This window comes from Anopheles stephensi, chromosome 3 (genome assembly GCF_013141755.1).
Source record: "Anopheles stephensi strain Indian chromosome 3, UCI_ANSTEP_V1.0, whole genome shotgun sequence".
Classification (NCBI taxonomy): domain Eukaryota; kingdom Metazoa; phylum Arthropoda; class Insecta; order Diptera; family Culicidae; genus Anopheles; species Anopheles stephensi.
Window position 1 is genome coordinate 41,051,648 of NC_050203.1, and position 25,380 is coordinate 41,077,027.

Genomic DNA, 25,380 nt, shown 5'->3' on the forward strand with positions numbered 1-25,380 from the left:
ATAGACCTGACCATTTTCGAACTGTCAAATCTTTGTTTGGGACTCTATTTTACCGGAAAAACCTCAGTATCTGTCATTTTTGAATTCAAAAACTCGTTGCGTAGCGGTTGGTGTCACGCAATGCAATTTATGCAATTGGTTTATAAATTAGTTAAATGTAAAAGAGTTGAAAAAAGATAAAGGAAATTAGCTTGCTTTTGATTTTGTGATGAAATCTCGATCAACGAACTAAGAAATTGCTTTATTATGCTATGATTATTGTTGCGCTAAGTTCACTTGCTAATTTTGGATGTAAAGCTTCCATTACTTGACTTTAAAAATGCACATGAAGATGAATAGCAATTCAAAATAACGAAACTTATAAAAGCTGAAGAGAAATGTGTCGAAGGCACGGATTGAAAAGTTTTTTGAGAATACTGCACAACATTTTTAACTGTTCAGCGTCCTAATTTGTATGCTTCATTTTTTTCACTTTTCTTTCATGCTTAGTGCCTTTGTTTCTCAATTGCAAACGGTCTTTATTGCAGCACCATCAGCTACAGCACACTAAATGAGGGAAACCATTCCCACTTCCACTAGCAAGCGCCCAGCACGCAGGAGAACGTGTTGACATTGAAAAAGGTACCATCCGGGCACTGTAAATGCGTCGCAACCAGCTCCGCACTACAGCTGTAATAATAACGACAGTGTGCCGGATCGGGAAACAGTCCCGGCCTCTCACACTCGTACGGAACGATCGTACCGGGCGGCATATTGGCCCAGTCGCGCTGTACGCACTGCCCGTCCTGAAACATTTGGTTCGCCGGACAGCGGAACAACCGGGGGCGCAGAACTCGAATCTCGTTGACCATTTCCGCTGCGCAGATGTAGTAGATGTTGTTATTGCCCGGCCAAGCGCCCATTTGACCGACGACGGAGCAGTTAAACTGTGGCGACAGGCACACGGTATCATTCAGCTGGAGCGAACAATCTCCGGTCGCTGGCGAAAATGCTGCTCCTCCACAATCAATGCTCATGGCTACCTGGTTGTTGCCGTTCTGGATGCAAAAATGATACACCCGACAGTTGAACGGGTCCGGAAACAAGCCCGGCGTGTTACACTCAAAGTTGCCTCCTCCGCCCGGATTGCAGGATCCAACGCTGGTCGAGCAGCCCCCCTCGAACTCGTTACAGTACAGCCCTTCGGCTTTGTTGCACTCTTCGACCCATAACGTTTTCCAAACCGAATCGATCTTCACGCAGACGGCGACAGTGTTGCAATCGGAGCAAAAAATGCCGGGCGCCTGCCGATCCTCACAGTTCGAGGTTTGAAACTGTGTCACCGATATTACGTGGCTGCCAGAGGTCGCACTCACCAAACACTACAAAAATAAGTCGAACAGAGGATAGAAGTGGAAAAGTTGATTTAATGTTTGTTTTCTAGCAGCAGTTGTATACGATTTTTGAATAAATTCACTAATTCTAGCAATATAGCCAGGCCGTTCTTGATGAATAAAAAAAAAAAATCAAAAATTCTAGCTTGCTGCAAGACATTTATAATTTTAAGAAAGAAAGGTGCACATTTTTTTTGCTCCATTTCATTTTCCAACTCGTCTACTCCTTATTTCGCAATGAGTCATCTTTTACAAGCGGCCACTTTATCGGTCGATCGTCCAAAACGCTTTGATCTGGGCTGATAGTGTGGTTGTGGAACATGAGAGAGCACTTTAATTAGATGAAGCTACTGTAGAACTACTGCTGCAACATTCTACCATTTCAGACAAACCTTTTATTTAAATGTCTGTCCACATTAACATACGTACCACTAAAAATAGCACCACAAGAAGTTTTGACGAGGCTGCGAACATTTTCCCCCAACCGTTGCACTACTGTCGATGATCACACAGGAAACTCTGACGCTGACGGCAAACACGCGATCGTCGCCCAATGATTGAACGGCAAGTAAAGGATGACTGTGATATCGGCTTTCTTTTATAGTATGATGGGTCTTTCTGGTCTATCGATCTAACCAGGCTGATAAAACAGTACGATAAGTGGCACGTACCGGCATGCCTTCCTCGGGCGAAGGAAGTTCGTTCTTCAGTTATCATCACCCACGCTATCATGATCGTGCTGAGCATGAATGAACATGGTAAAGTATATCGGGGGAAATTTGATGGAAAGTCAGTTCTACTAGTTGCTTTCGGTTGGGTAAGCTAAAGACCTCCAAAGCTGTGTTTGGGGTAACCGCCCAACCGGGTCATGTTTCCGGGCTTCCCTGTTCAAAAGCTATGTTCCAAGCTTCAAAACGACATGCCAGACCCATTAAGACCGCTCGGCTAACAATGGTGTTATCTAGCGTTTGTGGTTGTACTTTCTTCGCCGATTACCCTGTCGCATTACTTACCGTGCTTTGTTGGTGAAAAATCCACACAAACACACGCGGTCTCTTAAAGGTAGGAATCGTTTTATTTATCCTTTGTTGTTTAGCATTTGTTGTTCATTTGCTTCACTAACGGCTAAATTTGTGCCACCAATAATAATGCGGTTACAAAGAGCGGAAAACCCTAAAAAACATCCTCGTCAGCATTAGTTGATCGTACTTTTTTTCAATAAAAATCCGCAACAAAACGAGTCAATTGATGGTAGCGAAATAAACACATGGTAGTGCGAAGTGAAAATGGGCGTGTGTGTGGTTTGTGGCGAGAGTTTTGTTTAAGCGCTGTGACAAAGTTGCAAAACAACATTGTTGAATTTTGATTTTCAATTGCCTCCTTCCATCCCTCCTCTTACCCTTATTTTATCACCTTTTCACGAAAAAAAATCACACTCACACACACACTCCCTTTTGTCAAGCTGCTTGTTTGCTGCCATATAACCCTCTAAGGACTAATAATAAATATTTATCGCACGCTGGTCGTTTTGTTTCTCCTTTGTGTTTTTTTTTTTGCAATATCGTTGCAGAATTCGTTTTTCCTCGATTCAATCCAGTTGTAAATAATATCCAAGCATCGAAATAGTTTTCTTTTTTTACGAACGTTCTTCTGTCTTCTGGCGTCTTCGGTGTTCCAAGTGGCAAGTCTAAATAGAAAAAAAAAAAGCCCAAGGAACTTGTACTACACACACAGAGGGGATGATGATGACGATATACACATGTATGCTCACTTGCAAAGAAAAAAAAAGCATTCGTCACTTTACGTTGGTTCCTCAACAATGCACACACACACACACACACGCTCCTTTCCTTTTGCAAAGCATTTGTTATCCTCGCGTCCCGCTCGCGATCCGATGGTGTGTCTTCATTGTAATCGTTCTATCGGAGGCACGCCGGAGGTCTTAATGATGCAAAGTGTAATAAACAACAGACACGTTTGATGAAATGCTTTCGTTTCCTGTTTTTTTTTTTTTTGTAAATATCCTATTTAATAATGAAAGTGTTGTTGTAATAATAGCACACAGCAAGGAAAGCGCGCGCGCACACAAACACACACACACACATATCTGCTTTCTCGTTGCATCCTGCAGGTTGTTCCCTTTTCAAGAAAACAGACACAACCCCTGTTGGTTTGCGTGTGTTTCTTGACCGCCAAAAGGGTTAGCGTGGTGTACAGTACAGTGTTTCACGCCATAGAGCACCTTCAAAACAGACAATCCAATCCGGGGGCTTGATGATCGGAGCGGGGTTAAATCCATCTCTTACGTCAAGCGGAAGTGAGAGAGGAAAGCATCATTTTAAATGTACAAGAAGCAGCAGCAGCAGTGTGGTGCCCACAAACCAACTTCAAACACATGCAAACAAAGCCAGGTGTGTCCGCCTGTATACGCCCCGCCAACTTAAGCCCATACAGGTGCCAGCGCCTTACTCGCGCGAACCTCAATCTATCACCCGATAATGTTGTAACGCCGTTAAGGATGTTACCATTGCACAAACATGCGTTTGTGGCTAACGCTTTAAAGCCTGAGGGAAATACAGCACGCAGTACACTAAGATACCTCTCACACACGCACACATTCGTTAACGGTACAGGAACAGCGAGCGGCAAAACAGACAAAAAAGACAGGTTCGGTTGTTGAGTCGGTAGTAAAAAGCTATTTATGCAATCATCGGTCATTCGTATCATGCAATGCAAATGCGCGAGCCACCCTCTTTCTCCCGCCTCTTGTAGTCGGCGGCGGACCGATCGGCTTAGCTATATAAAGTTTAACGTCTTGTTCTTTAGCTGATGTTCGCTTTTAATCGGCAAACGGAAAGAAGCTTTGAGTTTTGCGTTGAGTTGGGTACACATACAGAAACAAAAACCTCACTTTTTGTCGGCAGTTTTTTTCTTCTTCTCATCATGCTCTGTTCTAATCTGTTTCTCCTTCCTTTCGCCGGTCTGTTTTTAACACTATCTTGCATTTTCATCTGTTTCCTTTTTTGTTTTAATTGTCTGTTTATCTACGTTCGATTTGATCCGGGTGTGATAATTGTTTTATCGTTTCACTTACGGCGGCGGAAAAGCTGGCATGCTTTTCCGTTTTTTTTTTATCAGTTTCATTCATTCGTTCATTGTCCATTGACAGAGGAAGGAAGGGAGAAAATATCATTCCATTCCGTGTTGCAGCCTCGGAACAAGCTACGTCACGAACAAGACAAGAATGCCCCGCTACATGCGTCAATCGTTTTTCGTTTGTTTTTTCTTCTGATAGTTTATAATAATGTTGTAATTAAATAAAAATTGAAAAGAACAAAATAAACATTTCACATCCTTTTAGCGATTGCATATTCGCATTCATTACATCTACCGGGGCGCGCAGGCTGGGGGCGATGATAATAGATAAACAACAGTATATCGTCGTCGGGCAGCAGTAGCTAGTAGCAACGTCACCATACAAACGCACACACGCACACACTCAAATGCTAGTCCTTTTTGCGAGCGCGCGCTCTCTCTCTCTCTCTCTCTCTCCTGCACTCGTTTCGTTCCATCTAGTAGTCCAGTCGGTCGGTGGACAGTATTGCCATAGTACATCATCTTCCTTCTTGATTTACATTGCCCGCACATAAACATAAATAAAGTCATAAATTTCTTCAATCGTCGTGCCGATTCATAAATAGCATTCATTCATATTCTCTTAAACGCGTACTAACTCGAAATGTGTGTATATCTTTAACCACCGGCCCTTTGTCCATACCATGTTTGCAATCACTGCATTCGTTCTCTCTGTTTACTACGATCCTTTCCTTCACTTGGCGCCAACGGGCGTTTTCCTGTTTTCGTACATTCTAGCGACTTCATAAGGAGAACGGTTTACCTACACAACAAACAAAACGGAAGTATAAAATTGAAAAACAAGCAAAAACCGTACCGAAAAAGAAAACAAAGTACAACGCTTTTGTTCCCTGTCTCGCTCTCTCTCTCTCTCGCTAGGCAAAACTTACATAACTAAATACGGATATAATAAATGTGGGGCGTTTGTATCAAGCCGCGATCGAGGGACGTCGGCTCTCGTTCAGGAAATCGTGTGTTGTGATGGATTGCGGTCGCGCACAGCTTTCTTCCAGCTTCGGCGCAAGCCAGTATTAGTAGGTAGATGGGTTGGTTTGTCGTTGCTGCTATACTTCCATCGAATAGAAGACAAACCAAACAAACCAGAAACAAAACAAAACAAAACAAAAACACTAAAAAGGTGGCTCCTTCACCTTACGACAGAAAGAAAACGCTGCTGCTGCTGCTGCTGCTGGTGGTTGCGCCAAACAAAACACACTGTGTGATGCCTTGCGTTGTTGCGGATCGTAGTGGCGTGGCGTGTTGTTTAGGACTCGACGCGCTTCTTATCCTTTCGCTTTTTCAGGAACGACGGTGTCCTCAGGCCCTTCTTCTTCTTCTTGTCCTTCTTGGGGGATCCATCGGTCGAAATATCCTGCAACTCAGGAAGAAGGCACATTTTTAGAATATCGACCACCACAGGGTACAACAACCCGTTGTTCTCCTTGGCAGCTTACAACACTGGCTTACCTCTTTGCTGCTGTGCGAGAAGGTGCTCATGTGTGCATCGGATTGTTCGCCATTTTGTACTTGCTCGCCTGGGACGAAAATAGTGGTTTGAAGAAAGGTGTAATAATAATATGTTGAACAACTCTAGAAAGCGATAGAAACAGGACAGAACAACTACGCAAAGAAAAGCAAAACAATGGGGTACTAGTGTTGGATCGGCTCATCATCCGGCACGTTGCTGCCGATCGTTTGAGGCACACTCGTTGCGCCCACTGTGTCGACGATGTTGGTGAACGTGTAGCATAGCTCGTCCAGGCTTTGCTCCATGTTGGCAAACAAACTGCACATCGTTTGAATTAGCGATAAGCTGCTGTTGGCAAACGCAAGCGAGGTGCTCGCTGCCGGCGTTGTTCCAACACGATCGCTTGCCAAACTATTGCAATCCATCGGCCAACCATCAGCAGCAGCAGCAGCAGCCGCCATCATCAGCAGTGAGTTGTAGTTCAGTTCGCCGGCGTTGTTGTTACAGTCGGCCGCTGCTAGCACGTTCGGACGGATTGCTTCGCCGTACGACGATGTGCCTGCCAGCGTACAGGATCTGAACACGCTCCATTCGCGCTCGTACCGCACGTTTGGCAAACGCCAAATAGACACGGTAAGCGCATGGGAAAGCTTCGCAAGCATGTTGCGCTCATTGACACAATGGAAATGGTGCACGTTCGGCGCGTTCGTGGCCACGCGGAACCCATTGTAATTGCACGTCCTGAACGTTGGATATACCGCACCTAGATCTGCGTCGCGCGCGTTACAGCGCAAAATCGTCGTTCATTAGCGATTTAATCATATTTCGCACGAAAGAAAATTTGATAATCAGGGGGGTGAAAAAGAACAGAATGTTATTACGACCCGCAGGAAATGCTAGCTAAACACACACACACACACACACACATCGTACCATACGCGAAGTATAGTCACTGAGAAAAAGGTAAAACATGCACACATTGACGACAACCGGTGTCCGGACAATGGAAAATGGCGTGTTCACAACATGATCCTGCACCACCACCACCCGGGGGACGTCGCCGGGGTGAACATACTTTTGCGTGTGCCACTTAAGAAACCACCACCAGGAAAAAAAACAGCCCAACAAAAAGCACGTGGCAGACAGGCACGCAAGAGCAGTTCAAACTGGGTGGGTAGGGCCAGATCACTTAACATAGACAGATAGATACGGTGTGTCTTCCGGTACTCACTCACTACAACACCGGCCTGCCTCGAGGCCAGCAGTACGACAGACGACGATGCAGCATTCGCAAACCTGAAACTCGGCTATGCTATGGGGGAAGGAAGTTCTAAACTAAAACCCATTCCACACTCATCGGTGGAGCCAAAGCAAGTAGAAACACAACACATAGTTTAACTGGCGCCCTTTTTGTCCCGTGCGTGCGTACTTACCGTCGCTTAGTACCACCTCTGGCTGGCTTGGTTTGGGCGCTTGCTTAGTTTCTATTCTTAGGACGTGATGTTCTAAAAAACAAGCAAATCAAGTCAGTTCGCACGGTCACGTTTTGCGGCAGAAAAAAAAAACCCGTCTCGTTTATCTCGTACATACCTGCTGTTGTGTCTTCCTGTTCCGATTGGCTGGGCGGGCTGACGAGCGAAGCGCCCTTGGCGGGGCCACTGATCTGCAGCGAGCTAAGTGCTTCCGATTCGGAGAAATCTGTGTCTGTGCCTGCAGCAAAACGAGCATTTGCGGGTTAGAAATGCATAGACACTGTCACGCGTACAAGGTCATGGACGCGGGTTGCGCCCAACTTACCATCACCGTGCCGCTTCTTCTCGACCGTCTTTTTGTATTCGTTCAGCTCGTCGTCCGTTACCGAATCGAAAGGATTTTTCGCGTACGGTGCCTTGTACACGGTGGCGTTGTGCTGGTAGCCACGCTGAATAATACCCTTGGAAGCGGCACCCATCAGTACCACATGGTCACCGGCGGCCGACACGTTCGCATCCTTCATCCGGTTTGCCTCGTCCCACGAAACACCCTCCAGGATGTGGGACTGGGGTCCGGCCGATATTTTATCCGCACGGCGGTTATCTTTAATCTACGGGTTTTGGTTTTTGGGAAGAAGCAGTAGTGGGTGGTAGACGTTTTGCGAGCACATGCACACTTACCTGCTGCTGAATTCGTTTGAACTCCCTCGGATTGGTGTTGGTCGGCACGAACTGATGCGCATGCTCGATCTTGACCGGCGTCGACGAATGCGTTGGAGACGGTTCCGCGACCCACTAACGAACCGGAAAATGAGCAGAAGGTAAAGGAGAAGATGCAATTAGATTCGATTGATTGTCGGTAAAATGCAGCCAAATGCACCAAGGTTCTGCAATTCAAACAATGCACAATTTGCGCAACGTCCAACGTGGGCCGAAACTGAGTGTTGCTTTTGTGTTCAAACGTGACTTAACCAAGCGGGACAAAACCGAGAAGCGGCGGGACGTTTTCGAACAACAACAACAGTTTAAACACACAAAAAAACACCAACGTCAGTTTTTCGACAAAGCCCACCGGCATATGGAAGTACACTAGTGGCTAGTGGCTTTTTATTATTAATTGATTGGTTAAACACGCTTGCAGTTAAATTAACAAACGGTTGCGCCTGCTGTAGTGTAGTGCCACCGGGCCGCAGTATAACGCTTCCTTGACAAATTTACTACTGCTGAGTGCTGAGCTACCAACAACAAAGTACGGTGGTGTGGTGTGCTGCTGCTCTAATAGATAATACACTGGGGGCATTTCATTCGATACAGTTTGCGCGTTACTTGCTCAGATCCGAATTAAAGGGACAAAAAATAGCCATTAACAGCCAATCATACTTAAAAAGCTGCACAAAACTTTAGCACGAGCAGCGCGAATTACAATCGATCGTATGTGGAACGTTTTGTTCAGTAAATATGTTATCCTCTGGCTGGTGGTATCATGGAATGTTAGTTTGTTGCTATAACGTTTCCCTCTCTCTCTCTCTCTCTCTCTCTCTTTCCCCGTCTCTTTCTCTATCTGTGTATGCTGCCTCATTTAGCTCCCATTTTTTGATTAAATTTCATTAAGAAATGTTTCAAGCGTTTGCAATTGATATGAAGAATTTAGCTATAAATATTTAATTCAAACACAATAAAACAAATACAGGGAATCGTCTTTGGTATGGCTAGGCAAAAACTACACAAAGAAAGACAGAAATTCATCAAAACGAATTTGTACCAAAATCAGCTTCACTCTTCACTGGGTTAAAGATATATTAAAAAGCCTTTTGCTTAGTTGTTGCAAATGCAAAGCACCGCTACCGGTTAAAAACGGATGATTTACGGTTAGTTTGTGCACTAGAAAAACCAAGTAAAACCGCCCAAGCAAGCAAGAGCCGCCAGCCCTGTTTCCACTTTCACTTTCCGGTGTAGTGTAAATAGCGAATCTACTACTAATTAGAGGAGGAGAGTTTGGTTAGTAATATTTGGGTAAAATGTTTTTGCAAAGGGAATAGACTAAAGAAGGTAGACACGTGCGCGTCACAACAACAGAGGGGTACCCTAATGATGCCCAACCGACGCAATGCAAACGGTATCGAACAGATCTTCCGATCGCGCCTTCGTTTGGCGTTGCATTGAGAGCCCACGCGTGGGCACCGGAGGCGGATAATAGGCGAAGGCATTGGGTAAATAATTGATGAAGTACCGCGCTCATCGTTCATTGTGCAGTGATCATTTGCGATTGTTAGCGGCATTAGTTTAGATTCCCTTCAATTGTTACAATCTCTACCTTGGTAATCTTCTTCGGGTCGGGTGTACCGGTTTCTAGCACCTCCACCTTCTGGTACACGTTGGGCGAGTTCAGCCAGCGGGTACGGTCGCCAACCTTGCGCGGGTCTCCCTTGCGCCAGATGCTAAAATAGAGCGGTAAGAGTACGAAAATAGATTTTCCCCTGGTTGAGAATCGAATTCCCCCGCAGCGGCGCACCCCGGCAACAGCCAACGTACCCTTGCTTGAACAGCTCCTCCTCTTCGATTAGATAGCCTAATGATGATACTGCTGGTGGTACCTCGATGTCGTTGCGTGGCTTCGGAATATCGCCCTTGATCAGCGGATTGCGGAAGATGTACCCGGTACGGAAGCCGGCATTGTCGAGCATTCGCATCAGCGCCTCAAACTCGGATCCGCCGACACGCCACTTCGGGGTCTGTAGAAGCATAGAAAGGGTAGGAATGATTTTTTTGTTTTCGTCACTTCTTTAGGCTAAATTTCTTTAAATTTGCGTGTTAAAAAAACTCGTACTTTAGACAGCTGCCCTTCCTTATTATCCGTAGTTTGAGCTGCGGCGGCCTCGTGTCCCTCTGCCGGCGACGGTTTGCGTGCCGCATCGTAGATAGCTTTGCGGGTCTCTTCCGGGATGAGGATCAAGTTTTCCAACCCGACCGGCAACAGCTTGAGCTGAGCTTCGCACGCCTGGATCATGTGTGTGACATGATAGAACGCTTCCTCGATAGTTTCGCCGCAGCACAGTGCGCCATGGTTGGACAGCAGCAACACCTTTGAGACGGGTCCCAAGCTGCGCAGCAATTTATCCTTCTCTTCCGGTTCGTTTAGTGCTTTTGGTGGGAGCGAGGAAGGAAAAGAGACGAAATTTTAAAACAATCGAACATTTTTCGAAGACGCATGGCACACAACAGAACATGTAAGCTTTGAGCGGTTAGATTAGATAAGAGCATTGAACATTGGTTTAATCGGTTAGCACGCAGCCCTTCATAGAAAATGGTAATGTGAAGATTTGACCTTCTCTGAGCCAGTTCACCCTTTGTATAATTCCCTTAACAGGGCCACCGTCACTATACTTTTTTTTTAATTAAATAAAATCAGAATTGTTGAAACAAACAATACAATCACGCTCCCTTACTTACCTCCAGCGTACGTGTGGAAGGCGATTTCTCCCAGGAGGGCAGTGTGCTTCGTGATCGGCTGTAATCCTTGCTTCAACGCCGACACGGCTGTTACGGCACTGTACGCCACATATATTGCACAACGAATATCCGGTCTGGCAGCATGGATTACGGAGTGGAGGGTGAACTCTGCGCAACGAACGGTAAACAAGAAGTGGGAAGATAGAATTTGCAAATAGCACACAACAACAATCGATACACAACATGCGCGCCGATTCCCGCTACTTACGACTAGTGTTGATGCCAAAGTTGGTTGTGCCGTGCTCGACGATCTGGCCCTGCATGTTCACCTTGTTCAGCGAGGACGCGGTAATCTCATGGTACAGCATACCGTACGGGTTTACCAGGAACAGTTCCTGGTCGGCGTTCAGGCGGGCCGTAATCTGGCATGCGATACCGTGCGTCCAGCCAAACAGATCCATCAACCGGAAGGTGGCGGCCAGCTTGCAGCGCAGAATCTTTTCGCCCTTCTCGTAGCTCATCGACTCTACGCCGCGGATGTCGTTGATCGGCACCACACAGTTCGAGCTTTTGAAGACGCTGCCGATGCGGGCGGCCGGCATGCCCATAATGTCCGATAGCTGCTGCAGAATCGTCGATGATCCTTCGCGCATCTGCCCGTCCACGATTCGTTCCAGTTCCTCGCGGAACAGGCGCGAATTCATGATCGCTTCCACCCGCTTGCGGCGTTCCATTTCTCGCATGTCCGCCTCAATGTCGGCCGGGCGCGGTTTCGTGCCCTCCTCTTCGGACACCGTTTCCAGGCCACCATTTGTATGAATTGCTGCCGTCTCGGTTTCGGTTGCCATCCTGCAATGATTTGTGTGGCCCAATATCTATTAGCGATAACATAGCGATATCTTGCAACCAAACACACGCCCTCTCTCCTTCTCTCTCTCTCTCGTTCTTTTCAATCGCGCTTCTTCTTCATAATTGCCGTTGTACACGTTTGATTAAATATTGACATTTACGATCGCCTACTTGATTTCTGCACTTGATGAACGGTTACAACCAAGGTGTTGGCCTAAACCTTGCCCAGCCCAACTGATGACTCTTTCGGTCGTTTTTCGTGCTTTTTTTTTGGTTTACTCTGATTAGTTTCAACCCGAGATCAGTCCCGATTATCTAGCCGTTTAACGCAATCTGACACGAGTGCGAGAGTTCCGACGAGTCGAACACACAACAAGTGCAAACGGCTAACAAACACTAATGCTGCGCCGCGCATACAGACCGCACCATTGTACTGTAGGAACCGCTCTATACTTGGTAAATATATAGAAATGATGTCATCTCTATCAATCTATGAGCTCTTCGGGTCATTTATGCTCTCGCGTGACGCCCTCTTCTCCCCCCCCTCCCACCCTCCCACTCTCCCTCCTTCCTGTTTATTGCTGCATTTTTTATGTTCCATTCAATCTCGTCACTCTCGGGCCACCAATGAATTGCCCAGAAACACACACACATACAAACGAGTGCACGCTCGCTTCCTCTCAATCTTTATTTCGCTCCCATGCACACCCCGAAACATCCACCTCATGACCGCATTCGCCCTAAATGTATATGCTGCCACCATCGACTTTTCCTTATCGATGGGGACATGTATAGCATGTGACATATATATTGTGCATACATAAATCTATACGCCCGCATGCGTACGTATGGGTGCGCAATAGAGAGAAAATTTGGAATCCTTAAAACAACGCACACACAAGAGCGCACGCACGTCGCGTATACACACGGCGCGACGGCTGCGAGTTGCATAGAGCATCGCGTTTTCCCGCAGCCCATCCCATCGCGCCCTTCCCTCCAGGCCCCACACTTCTTGGCCCGTTGTGTGTGTGTGTGTGTGTATTTCTTTTTTTTACAGCTAGTCAGCCAGGAAAACTGTTACTTCCATCATAATCCCCATCATCATCATCTCATCTTCTTTTCGATTGACCGCAACGATTACACACGCACACACACACACACATGAGGAGATGCGGCTCACACACAAGCCGTTTCCAAATTCGAATGATATCGCACATACAGCGGCACGCCCATCCGCGAGAGCCCCTGTCAATTTCGATTCACTTTTTGACCCGTGCCCGCTTGTTCAGCCCTGGGCTACCTATTTTCCGCAAGTTTTCCACCTATTTCGCACTGCACTCGCTAACTGCTCTTCGTTTGCAACGCGCAATCGAGTCGTTGGTACGCTTTTCGAAATATTATTCACCTGTCTGCACTGTTTCCGTTCCCAAAATTTCGTTCAATTTCGCCTCGGCGTCTTCTTTCTCTGGGCACTTGAAAATTTTCTGCCGATGAAAGTGTGCGCACGGCCAGGCTGTCCCATTGTGTGGTTCGTTGACAGATGGTGGGTAGAAAAATGCTTCGACTGTTTGACAGCGAAGGCACATCCAACGCACGGTGTGAAGATGAGCGATGAGGTTTCTGTCTTGGATGATGCGCTAGATGGCGCTAGCGTGGGAAGGCACGTTGGTTATTGCTGAATTGTTAATTTTTATGTAAAATGATTTAAAATACACTTGATTTGCATATACATCAATGTTCTTTCAGCATTACAAATGGGATTGAACGTTTTCTAACCTCTCTAGCCCCAACTCGATGACAAACACTCACAGGAGATATTTTTAAACCATTTTTGAAAACACCTTTATTGGTACTTTTAAGCTTGATAATGTGTTACACCGACCATGCATACAGCGAAAACAATGTTCCTGGTGCTGGTGATTATCGTTTGTGGTTCAGCGCCCTACTCTGCTATTTGTAAAACGATTGAGAAAACGGTTTTCAAAATACCACAACAAAAAGAGATACCGGTCATAACACCTACCGACTACTGCTTGATTAACGCCACCGATTCACAAATATACCTAGGCACAAAGCATTAATTTCCGACCAGAGGCGCCGTGTCGTAGATCTTTACCCTTTTTACAACCGGCCTAACAAAACGAAAACACAAACTTGCAAAGGCGGAAAAGGAAAGCAATTGGTGTACGCCTCCTCCTTTCTTCTAATCTGAGCGCAATAATAATGCACGCAATGCATGATGAACCAGTCTTGCTAAATGTATCCGTAGCTCCCCGGTGTGGACACAGTCCTTTCCAGGGCATACGTATGCATAATATCAAAAGCAACCGTTTGCCAACAAAAAAGTCAATGCGGAGGAAAGAAGGGAGAGGTACAGCGCTCGCTATTCAAACGATATCAGATTCAAAGAGATAGATAGTGGTTCCGCCGGTTTCGGGGTGGTCACCTGCTTGAGTGCCGCCAGCCACCTGTTGGCGGACGCATTCGAGCCGGACTTGAAACGATACGCGTGGCCATGGTTGTAGTTTACCAGCTGGAAGAACTCGTCCTGCAGCGGAAGATCCGACTCTTCGGCCGTCCATCCTTCGAGGGGGAATATTTTGGATGGTTCTTTCTTAAAGTTGCTTCGTTCGTTGCTGGGGAAAAATGGAAAAGGCACATTATTGCTTACATTACCTTCGTAACGTCTTTCCCCAGTGCCTTACATACCCTTTAAACGTTTTGGGAGGAAAGTAGATCATCGTGTTGGACCATATCAGTACCCAGTATCGCTGCCAGGATGCTACGGTCGGTTTGCGACCATACTTCAGGACCGTTTTCCTCTTCAGGTAGCCTTCGACCAAATTGCCACTCGTTATCGGTTCCAGCTCGACCAACTGCAGAGCCGTGGCGTGGTCCGATTCATGATCGCTGCTGCACTGGCCGCCCCCAGTAGAACCGGTGACAGCGATGCTATTTGCGCGCCTAGCTTCCACATAGGAATCGTCGAGCAAATGGCGCATCTTGCTCAAACCGTCCGCTGCCCTAGACTGGCGGCTGCTCGATGCCGATGAGGAGGCGCTCGATTGTTCGGAAGATCTAGGATAAAAAATGCTACGGTAGAGGAGGAAAAAGCCTCGTTAGTAATCTGCCGGGTGTCAGAAATTCGATTGCCCATTTAGCTTACTTCGTCCCTAAGCTGTAACATTTCCTGTGGCCAGGCACAAACTGCCGCGCCGTTTGAATAGCGTTCTGGCTGCTTGTGTTTGGTGTGCATAGCGCATGTGCATCTGGAGAATCTTCGCTCTCGGGCAAGGCAAGAGAAGTTCTAGTTCTAGCACTGCGGCTACCAATATCACTCTGGTCCGTTTTTGGTTTTGTTAAACGCACAGTACCGACTGACGACGTCGTGGCTGAAGCGGTCGCCGGAGTGGGCTCCAGGTTGAGAGATTTCCTGTTGCCATAGAGAGAATTGAACGTTTCACACTCGCAAAAGTCTTCCTGCGGCTTATGTCATATAGAGGACTTACTTGTATTGATCCTCCTCGAATATGTTCTGAAGCTCGTCGATATACCGGCGCGACTGCAGGTAGCGAAGCGTCGGTGGTACTGGACTGATGAACGTGTAGTTCGAACTTTGGTAGCTAGACAACACCCGCAGCACGTTGTTCATTTTGGATTCACGTGCATAGCTCTCCTCTCCCGATTTGCTAGGATGCATTAGATCGATGTAGATAATATCCGTCAGAAATATCCCTAAAACGAGAACCCAAATCGTTCAACACTCAGTGCAAATGGACTACGCGTTTTCTCGCGTAACAGCTAGCGATCGGCACACTAACCCAGGTACGGTATGCCGGGAAGCTTGAACTGATTTAAACATTTTCGCAATGCCGCCCAATTATCACTCTCATCGAACAGCGCGCTTAAGCGGTCCAGCTGTTGCTGATCTTTGCGGGACACCAGCAGCCAGCTTTCCTTTAATCGATGCACGCTGGCACTTTTGAGCGCAGATATTACGGCAAACAGTGAGTGAAGGTTGTTGATGTCATGTAATTTTTTTGCCACCTAAAGGAAAGTGAAATGCAAAACGCTGTTAGTGTGCTTTCTGTGCCTTCGACAGCGGCTGATCAACCGTACCTTGATAAAATGACTGATGATTTCGGCACGATCCTTCGGACTGACGCCATTGAGTATTTCCTGTACGGTCCAAAATGTCGTATGGTTGAAGCGCTTGGTAAAGGCCACCACATTCGGCGCTAGCGTATGTTTGTTTTTCTTCGTCCAGCCGCACCCGGTCAGCTCCTCGGGTTGAATTGCGTTGAAGATGGGAAAATCCAGCAGCGTTATCTGGGCGGCCAGTTCGGCTGGCGATACCTGCTGGCAGCTGAATACGATCGAGCCCACGTCGCTAATCGTCGTGTTCGGCGGTAGGCTGTACGATTTTTTCGAATAGCTATGCCATGGCCTGTTTTGAGGCGAAATTGACAACACGTTAGCAGAGATTAGCAAAACTTAAGATTTGAGCGGGCGTTACCTAAATGACGACGTTGCCGTACACCCATCGTTGAGACTTTCGATCGAACCTCCAGTCGCTTTATGGCACAAGTGTTTATCGTCCAGCGGTGGCCGATCGCGTTGCCGTTCCGGTTTTCGCTTGCCGTCCTCGATTAATGGCGCATCGATGCTTCCGTCCAACGTTTTCTCCACATGCTGTTGCGAAACGTTCCCCGAGGAGGAGGAGGAGAATCGCTCGTATCCATCATCACCGTCGCCATCGTACGATTCGTTGTGGCCGCCTGTTGACGATAAGCTGCGGCCTGCTTTCGCCTCTCGACCGAGCTTGCTTTTGCACGTTTGTCTCTCGGCAAGGTCGCGCGGTATTTCCGAATAGCGCATCATTCGACAGCGAACACCTCCGGCACGCAGATTTGCATCGTATTTCGGTCGGATTATTGCGAGTTATGATTTTTCCGTGCTAGCCCTCCTAGCTTGGCGAACAATTAATGTGTTGTTGTTTTTCGATACTCGTACTGAACTGTCATTGCCGATGTCATATATTCATCTGCACTCGCTGTGGGAGGGTTTTGGTTCCGTCGTTGCCCGTATTGCATTGCTGGCGAAATTGCGAACAGCTAGACGTTCGAATGAATTAAATGTGATTTTTGTGAATTATGCATGCTAGAATACATTGCGGGAAGCTGATAACGTGCATAGAATTAAGATTATTAAATTTTACTTTTTCTCTTACCTGTTATACACCAATGCCGCTCGACCATAAATATGTATAAACCTTGGGCAGGTGTATCGAAATATTAAGCGGCCAGTACACGGAGGTAACCATATTCATGATTTGAGATGCTCGGACAATAAACAGAAGAGGAAAAATTTAGGGAAACACTTGCTTTTTACATTTCTTTTCCATAGCGACGGAATGAAATATTTTTCCGAATGATTACAACAAAAATTTTGGTCCAAAGCTGGTCTAAACAGTAAATGCGTCTTTAGTGTTTGAGGCACGCCAAGGTTTGTGCCTTTCCATCTGGCGAATTGGTAATTTCTTCTTTTGAGAAATGATACGGTACCGGAAGACGAAGACATTTCCTTCTCTGATTACTTCAACAACGAGGCAAACCGCAACTCGTAAACACTGGAACTTTTAAAGCCACACACTACTCTCAACAAAGGTAAAGCTCAAATTGCTGTGGTCATGGAATTATTCGATGGAGCACCTTCATTTGCATGCAAATCGTGAAATTCGCTTAAATTTCAGACAAAAATTACTGCGTACCTCGGGAACACACGGTACAATTTAGCGGAGAGATAATCCCCGATGTCAGTTTTCCTCCATTCAACATCTGCCTGTGTCGAGAAAAGTTTGTGGGATTTTCCTGACTGCTTTTGAGCTTCACACGTACGCTTGGCGACAATAAAAATCCACTTTTGTTTTCGGGGCATTTTTGTAACCAAGCTAAAGACATACCATTTCGTTGCGTACCGTACCTTCAACCAGACAGATGTAAACGTACCTGTCATACTGTCACCTGGACTGTGCTACACAGTTCATTCCGTGTCGACGAATGGACCTTTCGTCGAAAATGACCCCGATTTTCTTTCATCGAACTAAGCAGTGCGTTCTTCCTGACGAAACTTCTGGCCAGTGATTGCAGCGAAAAAGCCAACCTCCGAGCACGGCAATCGTCGAAGTAATAAGCGCACGTACGCCACATTACCGTCCAGAAGGCAAACGCAGGAAGTGGCGACCAGGCAGTCCTACTCGGGAAAATCGTTCATGCGAGTATTCGCTGCGTGCAGTGTGTTTTTCGACTGTTGGTTAGAGTTTCTGAGTGGTGGGTCATAATGATAAAAAAAACGATAAATCTCACGTTTGTGGTTCGATTCGTTCTGTGAAGTGAAAAAAATACTCGCACCATTATCGCATGTTACATTCGGCTTCGGTTGATATTGAATGCCAGTATCGGTCGGCTGGCTACCAACCAGTGTGAACTAGGAATTACGCCAAGTGCAAACAAAAGTGGACAAGCCGCCAGGCAGGCAGTAGCAGGCAGTAACAGCGGCCCTTTTTAATCTTTCACTTTTGTCTCGACAATTACCGAGGCGAATATGTTACTGCTGTGTAATGGTTCCCTGTGAGCTGGTTTTTTGCATGAACCGCTAAGGAAAACAAGTGCAACGGAAGGAAAAACGCAAGCCAGGCACGAAAAATATGTTCGTAGGGTGTCTGTGGATGGAGAAAAATCCACCCAGCAGTGCAGGCCAGCCCCGTGTGGAAGGAAACTAGCTCGATTACACCATATTTTCGCTTGATTGTTCTGCTGGCATCGTAAGCTATGGTAGCATCTGAGAACGATGAAAAATAAGTCTAAAAACTCTTTAACGAACGGAAGTGGCAGCAGCAGCGGCAGCAACAGTAGTGGCAGTGGAAGTGAAAATTACGCCAACGGCAGCACCTATGGGACCTCTGGGGCAACGACGATGACCGCCGGGACAGGGGTGGGGGCGGGCAGTGCCTCCGCTGGGACCATGAATGGAGGCGGCAGACATCTTCAATCCTCCGTTAGCGGGTTGATTGCTGGAAACACCGCAGGCGGATCTATTTCCACCGCCGACGTTGGTGCATCCGATCTGGGTGTCGAGTGTGCCGACGAGCAGCAACATCAGCAGCAACCGAGCAGCTATCACAACCACAATGCTCATCACAATAATCGCAACCATTTGTATCAGCAGCAAAAGCAGGGTGGTGGTGGTGGTGGCAACAATCGACCACATATATCGCTCGACAAGTGCGATGATTTTCAATTCAATGTTCCGCCGGAAGCTCCGGTGTTCGAGCCGTCGGAGGAAGACTTTAAAAATCCCCTTGTGTACATCAACAAGATACGTCCGACGGCGGAAAAGTATGGAATCTGCAAAATACGTCCGCCGAGTGTAAGTATGCACCAGTGTTGTAGGCGTGTGTGTTTTTTTTTTCTCATCGCTCTCGTTGTTGTGCATCCTTTATTTAATCTATAAAATGTCTGCCACGCAAACAAACTAATGTTTTACGTGTAGGAAAGGAAGTTTATGTACCTTCAGCTCACTAGTAGGCAGCGTGGTTGCTAGGAAACTGAGTGCAAAGACTATTATTGCAATAGTAAAACAAAAAATGGTGTGTGTGTGTATTATACATATTAACAACATTCTTTTCCTATCGATTTATCCCTTTCTCGGTGGATGACGACGCATCACACACACGCACGCACGCACGCACGGACGCACGGACGCATGTACACCACCCTCCTGCAGTCCTGGCAGCCTCCCTTCACCGTGGATGTAGAAAAGCTCACATTCACGCCGCGCATACAGCGCCTGAACGAGCTGGAAGCGGAAACGCGCATTAAGCTGAACTTTCTCGATCAAATTGCCAAATTTTGTGAACTGCAAGGAACGACCTTGAAGATACCGATGGTAGAGCGCAAACCGCTGGATCTGTACACCTTGCACAAGATCGTAAACCAGGAGGGTGGCTTAGAGGTAGTAACGAAGGAACGCAAATGGTCAAAGGTAGCGTGCCGCATGGGCTACCAGCAGGGCAAAAGTGTTGGGTCGAATCTACGGACTCACTATGACCGTTTGCTCTACCCGTTCGATGTGTATCGCTCGGGCAAGGTGGTGGATTTGGCAAACATCGATCCGGAGCCTTCGGAGGATTGCGAGTATGAGCCGCATTGCATCGAGTCCCGCCAACAGGTGCAGCCTCCCATGACGACCACAGCTCGTCGTTCGCAACGTTTTGCCCAGCAGCAGAGCAACAGCAAACCTACCTCCACTACCGGTAGCAGTGCTGGCGGCAGTGTTCGCGGCTCGTCGGATGAGATGTCTCCGGGCAAGAAGGAACTGCGGCACAGGAGCATGCTCGAGTTTGCGAGCAAGCTGGCGGCTGCGGCCCGCGAGCAGGCGGCCAGCAATGGCAGTGCGTGGAAGGAGGAGAAAAGTGCCGGTGGCGGTGGAGCGCATGGTTACGACCCGATGGCCAAGTACATTTGTCACATGTGTAACCGAGGTGACGTCGAGGAATCGATGCTGCTGTGCGACGGATGTGACGCTTCGTACCATACGTTCTGCCTAATGCCACCGTTGCAGGACATTCCGAAGGGCGACTGGAGATGCCCGAAGTGTATTGTGGAGGAAAACTCGAAGCCTGTGGAAGCGTTCGGCTTTGAGCAGGCACAACGCGAGTACACGCTGCAGCAGTTCGGCGAGATGGCCGATCAGTTCAAGTCGGACTATTTCAACATGCCGGTGCACCTTGTACCGACGGAGCTGGTGGAGAAGGAGTTTTGGCGCATCGTTTCATCGATCGACGAAGACGTAACCGTCGAGTATGGGGCCGACTTACACACGATGGATCACGGCAGTGGCTTTCCGACGAAAGCGTCGCCATATCTCACGTCAAGCGATCAGGAGTATGCCGAATCGAGCTGGAACCTTAACAACCTGCCCGTGCTGGACGAATCGATCCTGGGCCACATTAACGCAGATATCAGTGGCATGAAGGTGCCGTGGATGTACGTCGGCATGTGCTTTGCCACGTTCTGTTGGCACAACGAGGACCACTGGAGCTACTCGATCAACTATCTGCACTGGGGCGAACCGAAAACGTGGTACGGCGTGCCGGGCAGCCGGGCGGAAGAGTTCGAGCTGGCCATGAAATCGGCTGCCCCCGAGCTGTTCCACTCGCAGCCGGATTTGCTGCACCAGCTGGTGACGATTATGAATCCTAACATTCTGATGAACGCCAATGTTCCCGTGTACCGGACGGATCAGCACGCGGGCGAATTTGTCGTAACATTCCCGCGCGCGTATCACGCCGGCTTTAACCAGGGATACAACTTTGCCGAGGCTGTAAATTTTGCGCCCGCCGATTGGATGAAGATGGGCCGGGAGTGCGTGAACCATTACTCCAAGCTGCGGCGGTACTGTGTGTTTTCGCACGACGAGCTCGTGTGCAAGATGGCGCTCGAGCCGGACAGGCTGAATCTGGGAATTGCGACCGCGTGCTACATCGATATGGCGGAAATGGTGGATACCGAGAAGAAGCTGCGAAAGAATCTGTTGGAATGGGTAAGTTATGCCGCGGTATGACCGCCGCTGTACAGAGGATGTTAAAATGCGTATTTCGCTTGTTTTTCTCATCGGCAGGGAGTGTCCAATGCTGAACGGGAAGCGTTCGAACTGCTGACAGACGACGCTAGGCAGTGTGAAATCTGCAAAACGACCTGCTTCCTGTCGGCCGTCAACTGCAAATGCACCAAGAACCTGGCCTGCCTGCGCCATTTTGCCGAGCTGTGCGAATGTCCGCCGGAAAACCACACGCTCAAGTATCGCTACACGCTGGACGAATTACCGCTGATGGTGCAGAAGCTGAAGGTGAAGGCGGAATCGTTCGAGAAATGGTTGTTCCGTGTCCGGGACGTGCTCGATCCGTCGGTTGCGAGCAGCATCACGCTCGAGGAGCTGCAAAGCATTGCGCACGAGGCGGAAAGCCAAAAGTTTCCGAACAGTGTCATCTTGGAGCGCCTGAACCTGTCCATCCTGGAGGCCCAGAAGTGCATTACGGTCATCCAGCAGCTGGACATCAATAAAATACGCACGCGCACGCGCAACTCGCTCGAGTGCGCCAAGTACAAGCTGACGATGGACGAGCTGGAGCTGTTTATCAATGAAATCAACAACCTGCGCTGCGTCATTCGCGAAGGAGACAGCGTTCGCGAGCTGCAACGCATCGGGCAGGAATGGTTGCGCCAAGCAGATAAAGCGCTAAAGCTGCGCTTCAAGGACACGAACGTGCAGCAGCTCAATCAGCTGATCGAGGACGGAAATGGGCTGTGCATCGAGCTGCCCCAGATTACGGAGCTGAGGGACCGGTTGACGCAATACAAATGGTATCGGGAGGTGCGAACGTTACGCGAAAACACGGTCGATCGGCTCTCGCTGGAGGAAATCAAGAAGCTGATAAACGAAGGCATGCGCATTCTACCGCACACAGTATTAGAGAAAGAGCTGTCCCAGTTGCACGGCATTATGCTGCAGGTAAATGTGACAAAACAACGCCGTTCCTTAGTAAAACAATTCACGCTTATTTTTTTTTTCTTTTTCCCCTCCCTTTTCTCTCACAATCACCATTTATTACTTCGCCAGATTGTCGATTGGGAGCAGTCCGCTAATCAGTGCTTCAAAACGGAAACGCAACACAAGATCAGTGAGATTGACAGTCTGCTGGAGCGTGCGCAAAACATCGAGGCATTCTTGCCACTGGCCGGTCAGCTGAAGGATGTGCTGCATAAATCGAAGGAATGGTTGCACGCGATCGAAGCGCTAGAAAGCAGCAAAAACTACAACTTTTTCCACACACTCCAGAACTTGGCGAATCGGGCCAAGCTGCTGCCGGTGGAGATGGAAAGCAAGCTGCTGTGTGAAACCATCTTCGGCACAACGACAGCCGGTGGCGGTTGCTACAATCGAAACGGCGGTCAAATGTTGCTGTTCAACTCGAGAGGCTTCATCGGGGCTAGCGGTGAGGAATGGCGCGGCAGTAGATCGTCCTCATCGCCTTCCACCTCCTTGCTGAAGCGGAAGCGGAAGGGTTCAATCTCGAACCTGGATGATCCGATAATTCCAAGCGGCGGATTAGAAACAATTATGAAAAAGATCAAGGAGGACAGCGGCATTGGGGAGCAGGATAAGCGATTGTTGAGGGCAAAGCTGCTGCTGGACTGGAACGAGTCGGAAGGTGGATTAGCAAACAGTGGGGACAAGCACATGCTTGGAAGCTACGCGAGCGTGCAGAAGCAGCAACCGCAGCAGCAACATCGTCCGAATAGCGTTGGTTGCGATGTCGTTTATCATTGCGCCAAGTGCTACGAGATGGTGGCCAAAGCAAACGTGTTACGGAAGTATCGTCATAAGCAACATCATCATCATTGCCGGCACCACGAGCGGCATAGCAGGGCGATGGCCGTAAAGCAGGAGCAGAATCAACAACAGACCGCTAACGCCAGCAATATGTCGGCCATGGAACAGCTGTTGCAGATAAAGATACTAAGCGAGGATGATTTTGCTGTCGTAAAGGGAGCGACGACAACCGACGCGGCGGGAAGTAGTTTTGATGATTTTTCGTTCAAATTTGGTGGCGACCACTACGATGGCGAAGACGAGCCCGACGATGAGGAGGCAGCGGACGAGGTGAAAGCGGAGGACGAGGATGACGATGAGGAGGAGGCTGGCGACGGTGTCGGACAGCTCGGGAGGAATGGGTGCCATGGCTGTAAACCACCGGACGAGCATCGTGAACGAGAATCAGGCGTGCTCAAACCTTTGCTAGCGTGCACGGCCGGTGCCAGCAGGATAAAGGCGGAACCGCTCGACAATGCTGACAGCAGCACCGATGACAGGGAGAGGGAGGAAGCTCGAAAAGCGCGGTGTCTAGAGAGCACTAGTCAAGGATCGGAATCCCAGCCCACGGCAAACGGTGGGAACCGCAATTCCAGCGGAGCCAACGGCGTGAGCACCTCCACGAACGGCTCCCAACAGCAGCAACAGCGGCACGATGATCGTCAGCGACAAGAACAACAACACCAACAGACTAAGGTAGAACACTTATGATGAAGCAAACACCATCGGGGGGGCATCAACAACAGCGGTGATGCGTTCGGCCCATAAGTCAGACAGACGGCGGCGGTATGAGTTTTGTGGCTGACAGAACTGAATTTTAAAATATACTTGCTTCAGTATATTTCTGCGAGGGGCGAACGGTGTATAGACGGAAAGTAGCTAAAGGCCCACCTGCTGATTCTTATCATCCTTTACGATGATGGACGCACGAAGTAAATGAACAAACGCAAGAGCTGGACACGATTATATGCGGTTTGCGGGAGGAGTGTAGCTTCGGTTAAATTATTAGGCACTAGCTCGATTTTCATTTAAATGGATAAGTTTTGGAAGCAGAATTGGACGTTGAACGGAACGGAACGGAGAGAACCGTCGAGTGCTCGTGAGTGTTTTGGTTTGTTTGTACACTTCTGCTTGTATAGAGCCTTTCGCGCAGAAGATGTTAGTGGTAGGGTGCGCTAGATATGTGGTAGTAGTAGCAGCAAAAAGGTACCTAGAGTTTGGACATGTAGTCGTCGATTTGACACACATCCTAACGATCTTTTCAAACACGCAAACACACACACACACACACACAAACACATACGTCTATATACATTTGCTCTTGAGTTGTACTGAAAAGCATAAGCATTACAATAGCTGTGTTGCGAGTGGAATATAGCGATGGCTGTATTTAATCTTATGTGCGCATATTGAGACATCGGGGACAACTGCCAGCTTCAGATTCACTACCACCACAGATACAAAGGCACACAAATGAGTCCTTTCTCCTCCGTTGCGCTAGGAAGAAGTGTCGTATGTGATGAGGCGTGTTTCGAACTGGACACATTTTACAGCGCTAGTTTCGCTTTATTTTTTAATACTTTGTGCATTATTATATGACGACGCCTCTCCGCGTCACGGGCGGAGAGGGATAGTGTTGTAGTATGCTGAACATATTATGGTCGGGCATATTTTTAATAGTAAAAAACGAAGAAGAAAAAAAAAACACAACTCACATATGAAGATAGCTGTGCAGACGGCCATCACGTTCGTACAATTTTGGATCGAAATGGCATGGACGAGTTCAACAACGCTTTTTCGTTAACGATTGTGGTTTTTGCTCCGGTATGGATGGGGTACAAAAAGATATTGTTCCGGTATACAAAGGGTGGGGAAGATCTCTATCGTAAGGCTTCACACGGCTATCAGTCCCACATGAAACAGAAAAAAGTAAACTAAAACCGATGTAAACACACATCATCCTGCGCGCATTCAAAGAATAAAACAAAAACAAAAAAAAAACACATTCACGCACTACCACCACCACCACCCATACCACCTCTCTATGCACTTTTGGACCAGACCCCGCGAGGCGCGCGTTGCTGTGACAGTGTGGTAGCAGAATGAATTCCCCAACATTAAATTATGATGCAGCTATGTTTCGTTCTAGTAATAAAATTTAAAAAAATCAACCCTAGCTGTAACATGGCGCCGCGGTTGG

The 25,380-nt window shown here is 47.9% G+C and overlaps 5 protein-coding genes across 10 annotated transcripts; 1 reads left to right on the plus strand and 4 right to left on the minus strand.

Annotated features, from left to right (window-relative positions):
• Window positions 1-209: 209 nt before the first annotated feature.
• Window positions 210-1,953, minus strand: LOC118512279. The gene is made up of 2 exons (XM_036056491.1): window positions 1,803-1,953; window positions 210-1,361 (listed from the first exon to the last, which is right to left on the minus strand). The coding sequence occupies exons 1-2, from the start codon at window positions 1,845-1,847 to the stop codon at window positions 576-578; spliced, it is 831 nt and encodes a 276-aa protein (XP_035912384.1). The 5' UTR covers window positions 1,848-1,953; the 3' UTR covers window positions 210-575.
• Window positions 1,954-2,429: 476 nt separating this feature from the next.
• Window positions 2,430-13,292, minus strand: LOC118512262 (protein hu-li tai shao). Of its 6 annotated transcripts, none has more exons than XM_036056433.1 (12): window positions 13,153-13,292; window positions 11,167-11,747; window positions 10,899-11,066; window positions 10,276-10,589; window positions 9,981-10,180; window positions 9,763-9,886; window positions 8,130-8,243; window positions 7,774-8,059; window positions 7,567-7,686; window positions 7,410-7,481; window positions 5,976-6,043; window positions 2,430-5,886 (listed from the first exon to the last, which is right to left on the minus strand). In XM_036056433.1, the coding sequence occupies exons 2-12, from the start codon at window positions 11,744-11,746 to the stop codon at window positions 5,773-5,775; spliced, it is 2,160 nt and encodes a 719-aa protein (XP_035912326.1). In that variant the 5' UTR covers window position 11,747; window positions 13,153-13,292; the 3' UTR covers window positions 2,430-5,772. The 6 variants fall into 6 exon arrangements, with proteins under 6 accessions (XP_035912326.1, XP_035912329.1, XP_035912331.1 ...); XM_036056436.1 differs by having other exon boundaries at window positions 2,430-5,880; window positions 13,153-13,271; XM_036056438.1 differs by having other exon boundaries at window positions 2,430-5,880; window positions 13,048-13,190.
• On the minus strand, window positions 6,050-7,336 carry LOC118512286. Its single transcript, XM_036056509.1, has 2 exons — window positions 7,208-7,336; window positions 6,050-6,745 (listed from the first exon to the last, which is right to left on the minus strand). The coding sequence occupies exon 2, from the start codon at window positions 6,636-6,638 to the stop codon at window positions 6,159-6,161; it is 480 nt and encodes a 159-aa protein (XP_035912402.1). The 5' UTR covers window positions 6,639-6,745; window positions 7,208-7,336; the 3' UTR covers window positions 6,050-6,158.
• A 270-nt stretch (window positions 13,293-13,562) lies between the features above and the next one.
• Window positions 13,563-16,799, minus strand: LOC118512265 (ras-specific guanine nucleotide-releasing factor RalGPS1). The gene is made up of 7 exons (XM_036056445.1): window positions 16,264-16,799; window positions 15,867-16,194; window positions 15,569-15,794; window positions 15,257-15,482; window positions 14,914-15,180; window positions 14,457-14,840; window positions 13,563-14,383 (listed from the first exon to the last, which is right to left on the minus strand). Exons 1-7 carry the CDS (start codon window positions 16,626-16,628, stop codon window positions 14,131-14,133), a joined length of 2,049 nt encoding a protein of 682 aa, XP_035912338.1. The 5' UTR covers window positions 16,629-16,799; the 3' UTR covers window positions 13,563-14,130.
• A 1,028-nt stretch (window positions 16,800-17,827) lies between these two features.
• LOC118512253 (lysine-specific demethylase lid) lies at window positions 17,828-25,356 on the plus strand. Its single transcript, XM_036056406.1, has 4 exons — window positions 17,828-19,175; window positions 19,533-21,350; window positions 21,429-22,319; window positions 22,428-25,356. Exons 1-4 carry the CDS (start codon window positions 18,597-18,599, stop codon window positions 23,889-23,891), a joined length of 4,752 nt encoding a protein of 1,583 aa, XP_035912299.1. The 5' UTR covers window positions 17,828-18,596; the 3' UTR covers window positions 23,892-25,356.
• The last annotated feature ends 24 nt before the right edge of the window (window positions 25,357-25,380 follow it).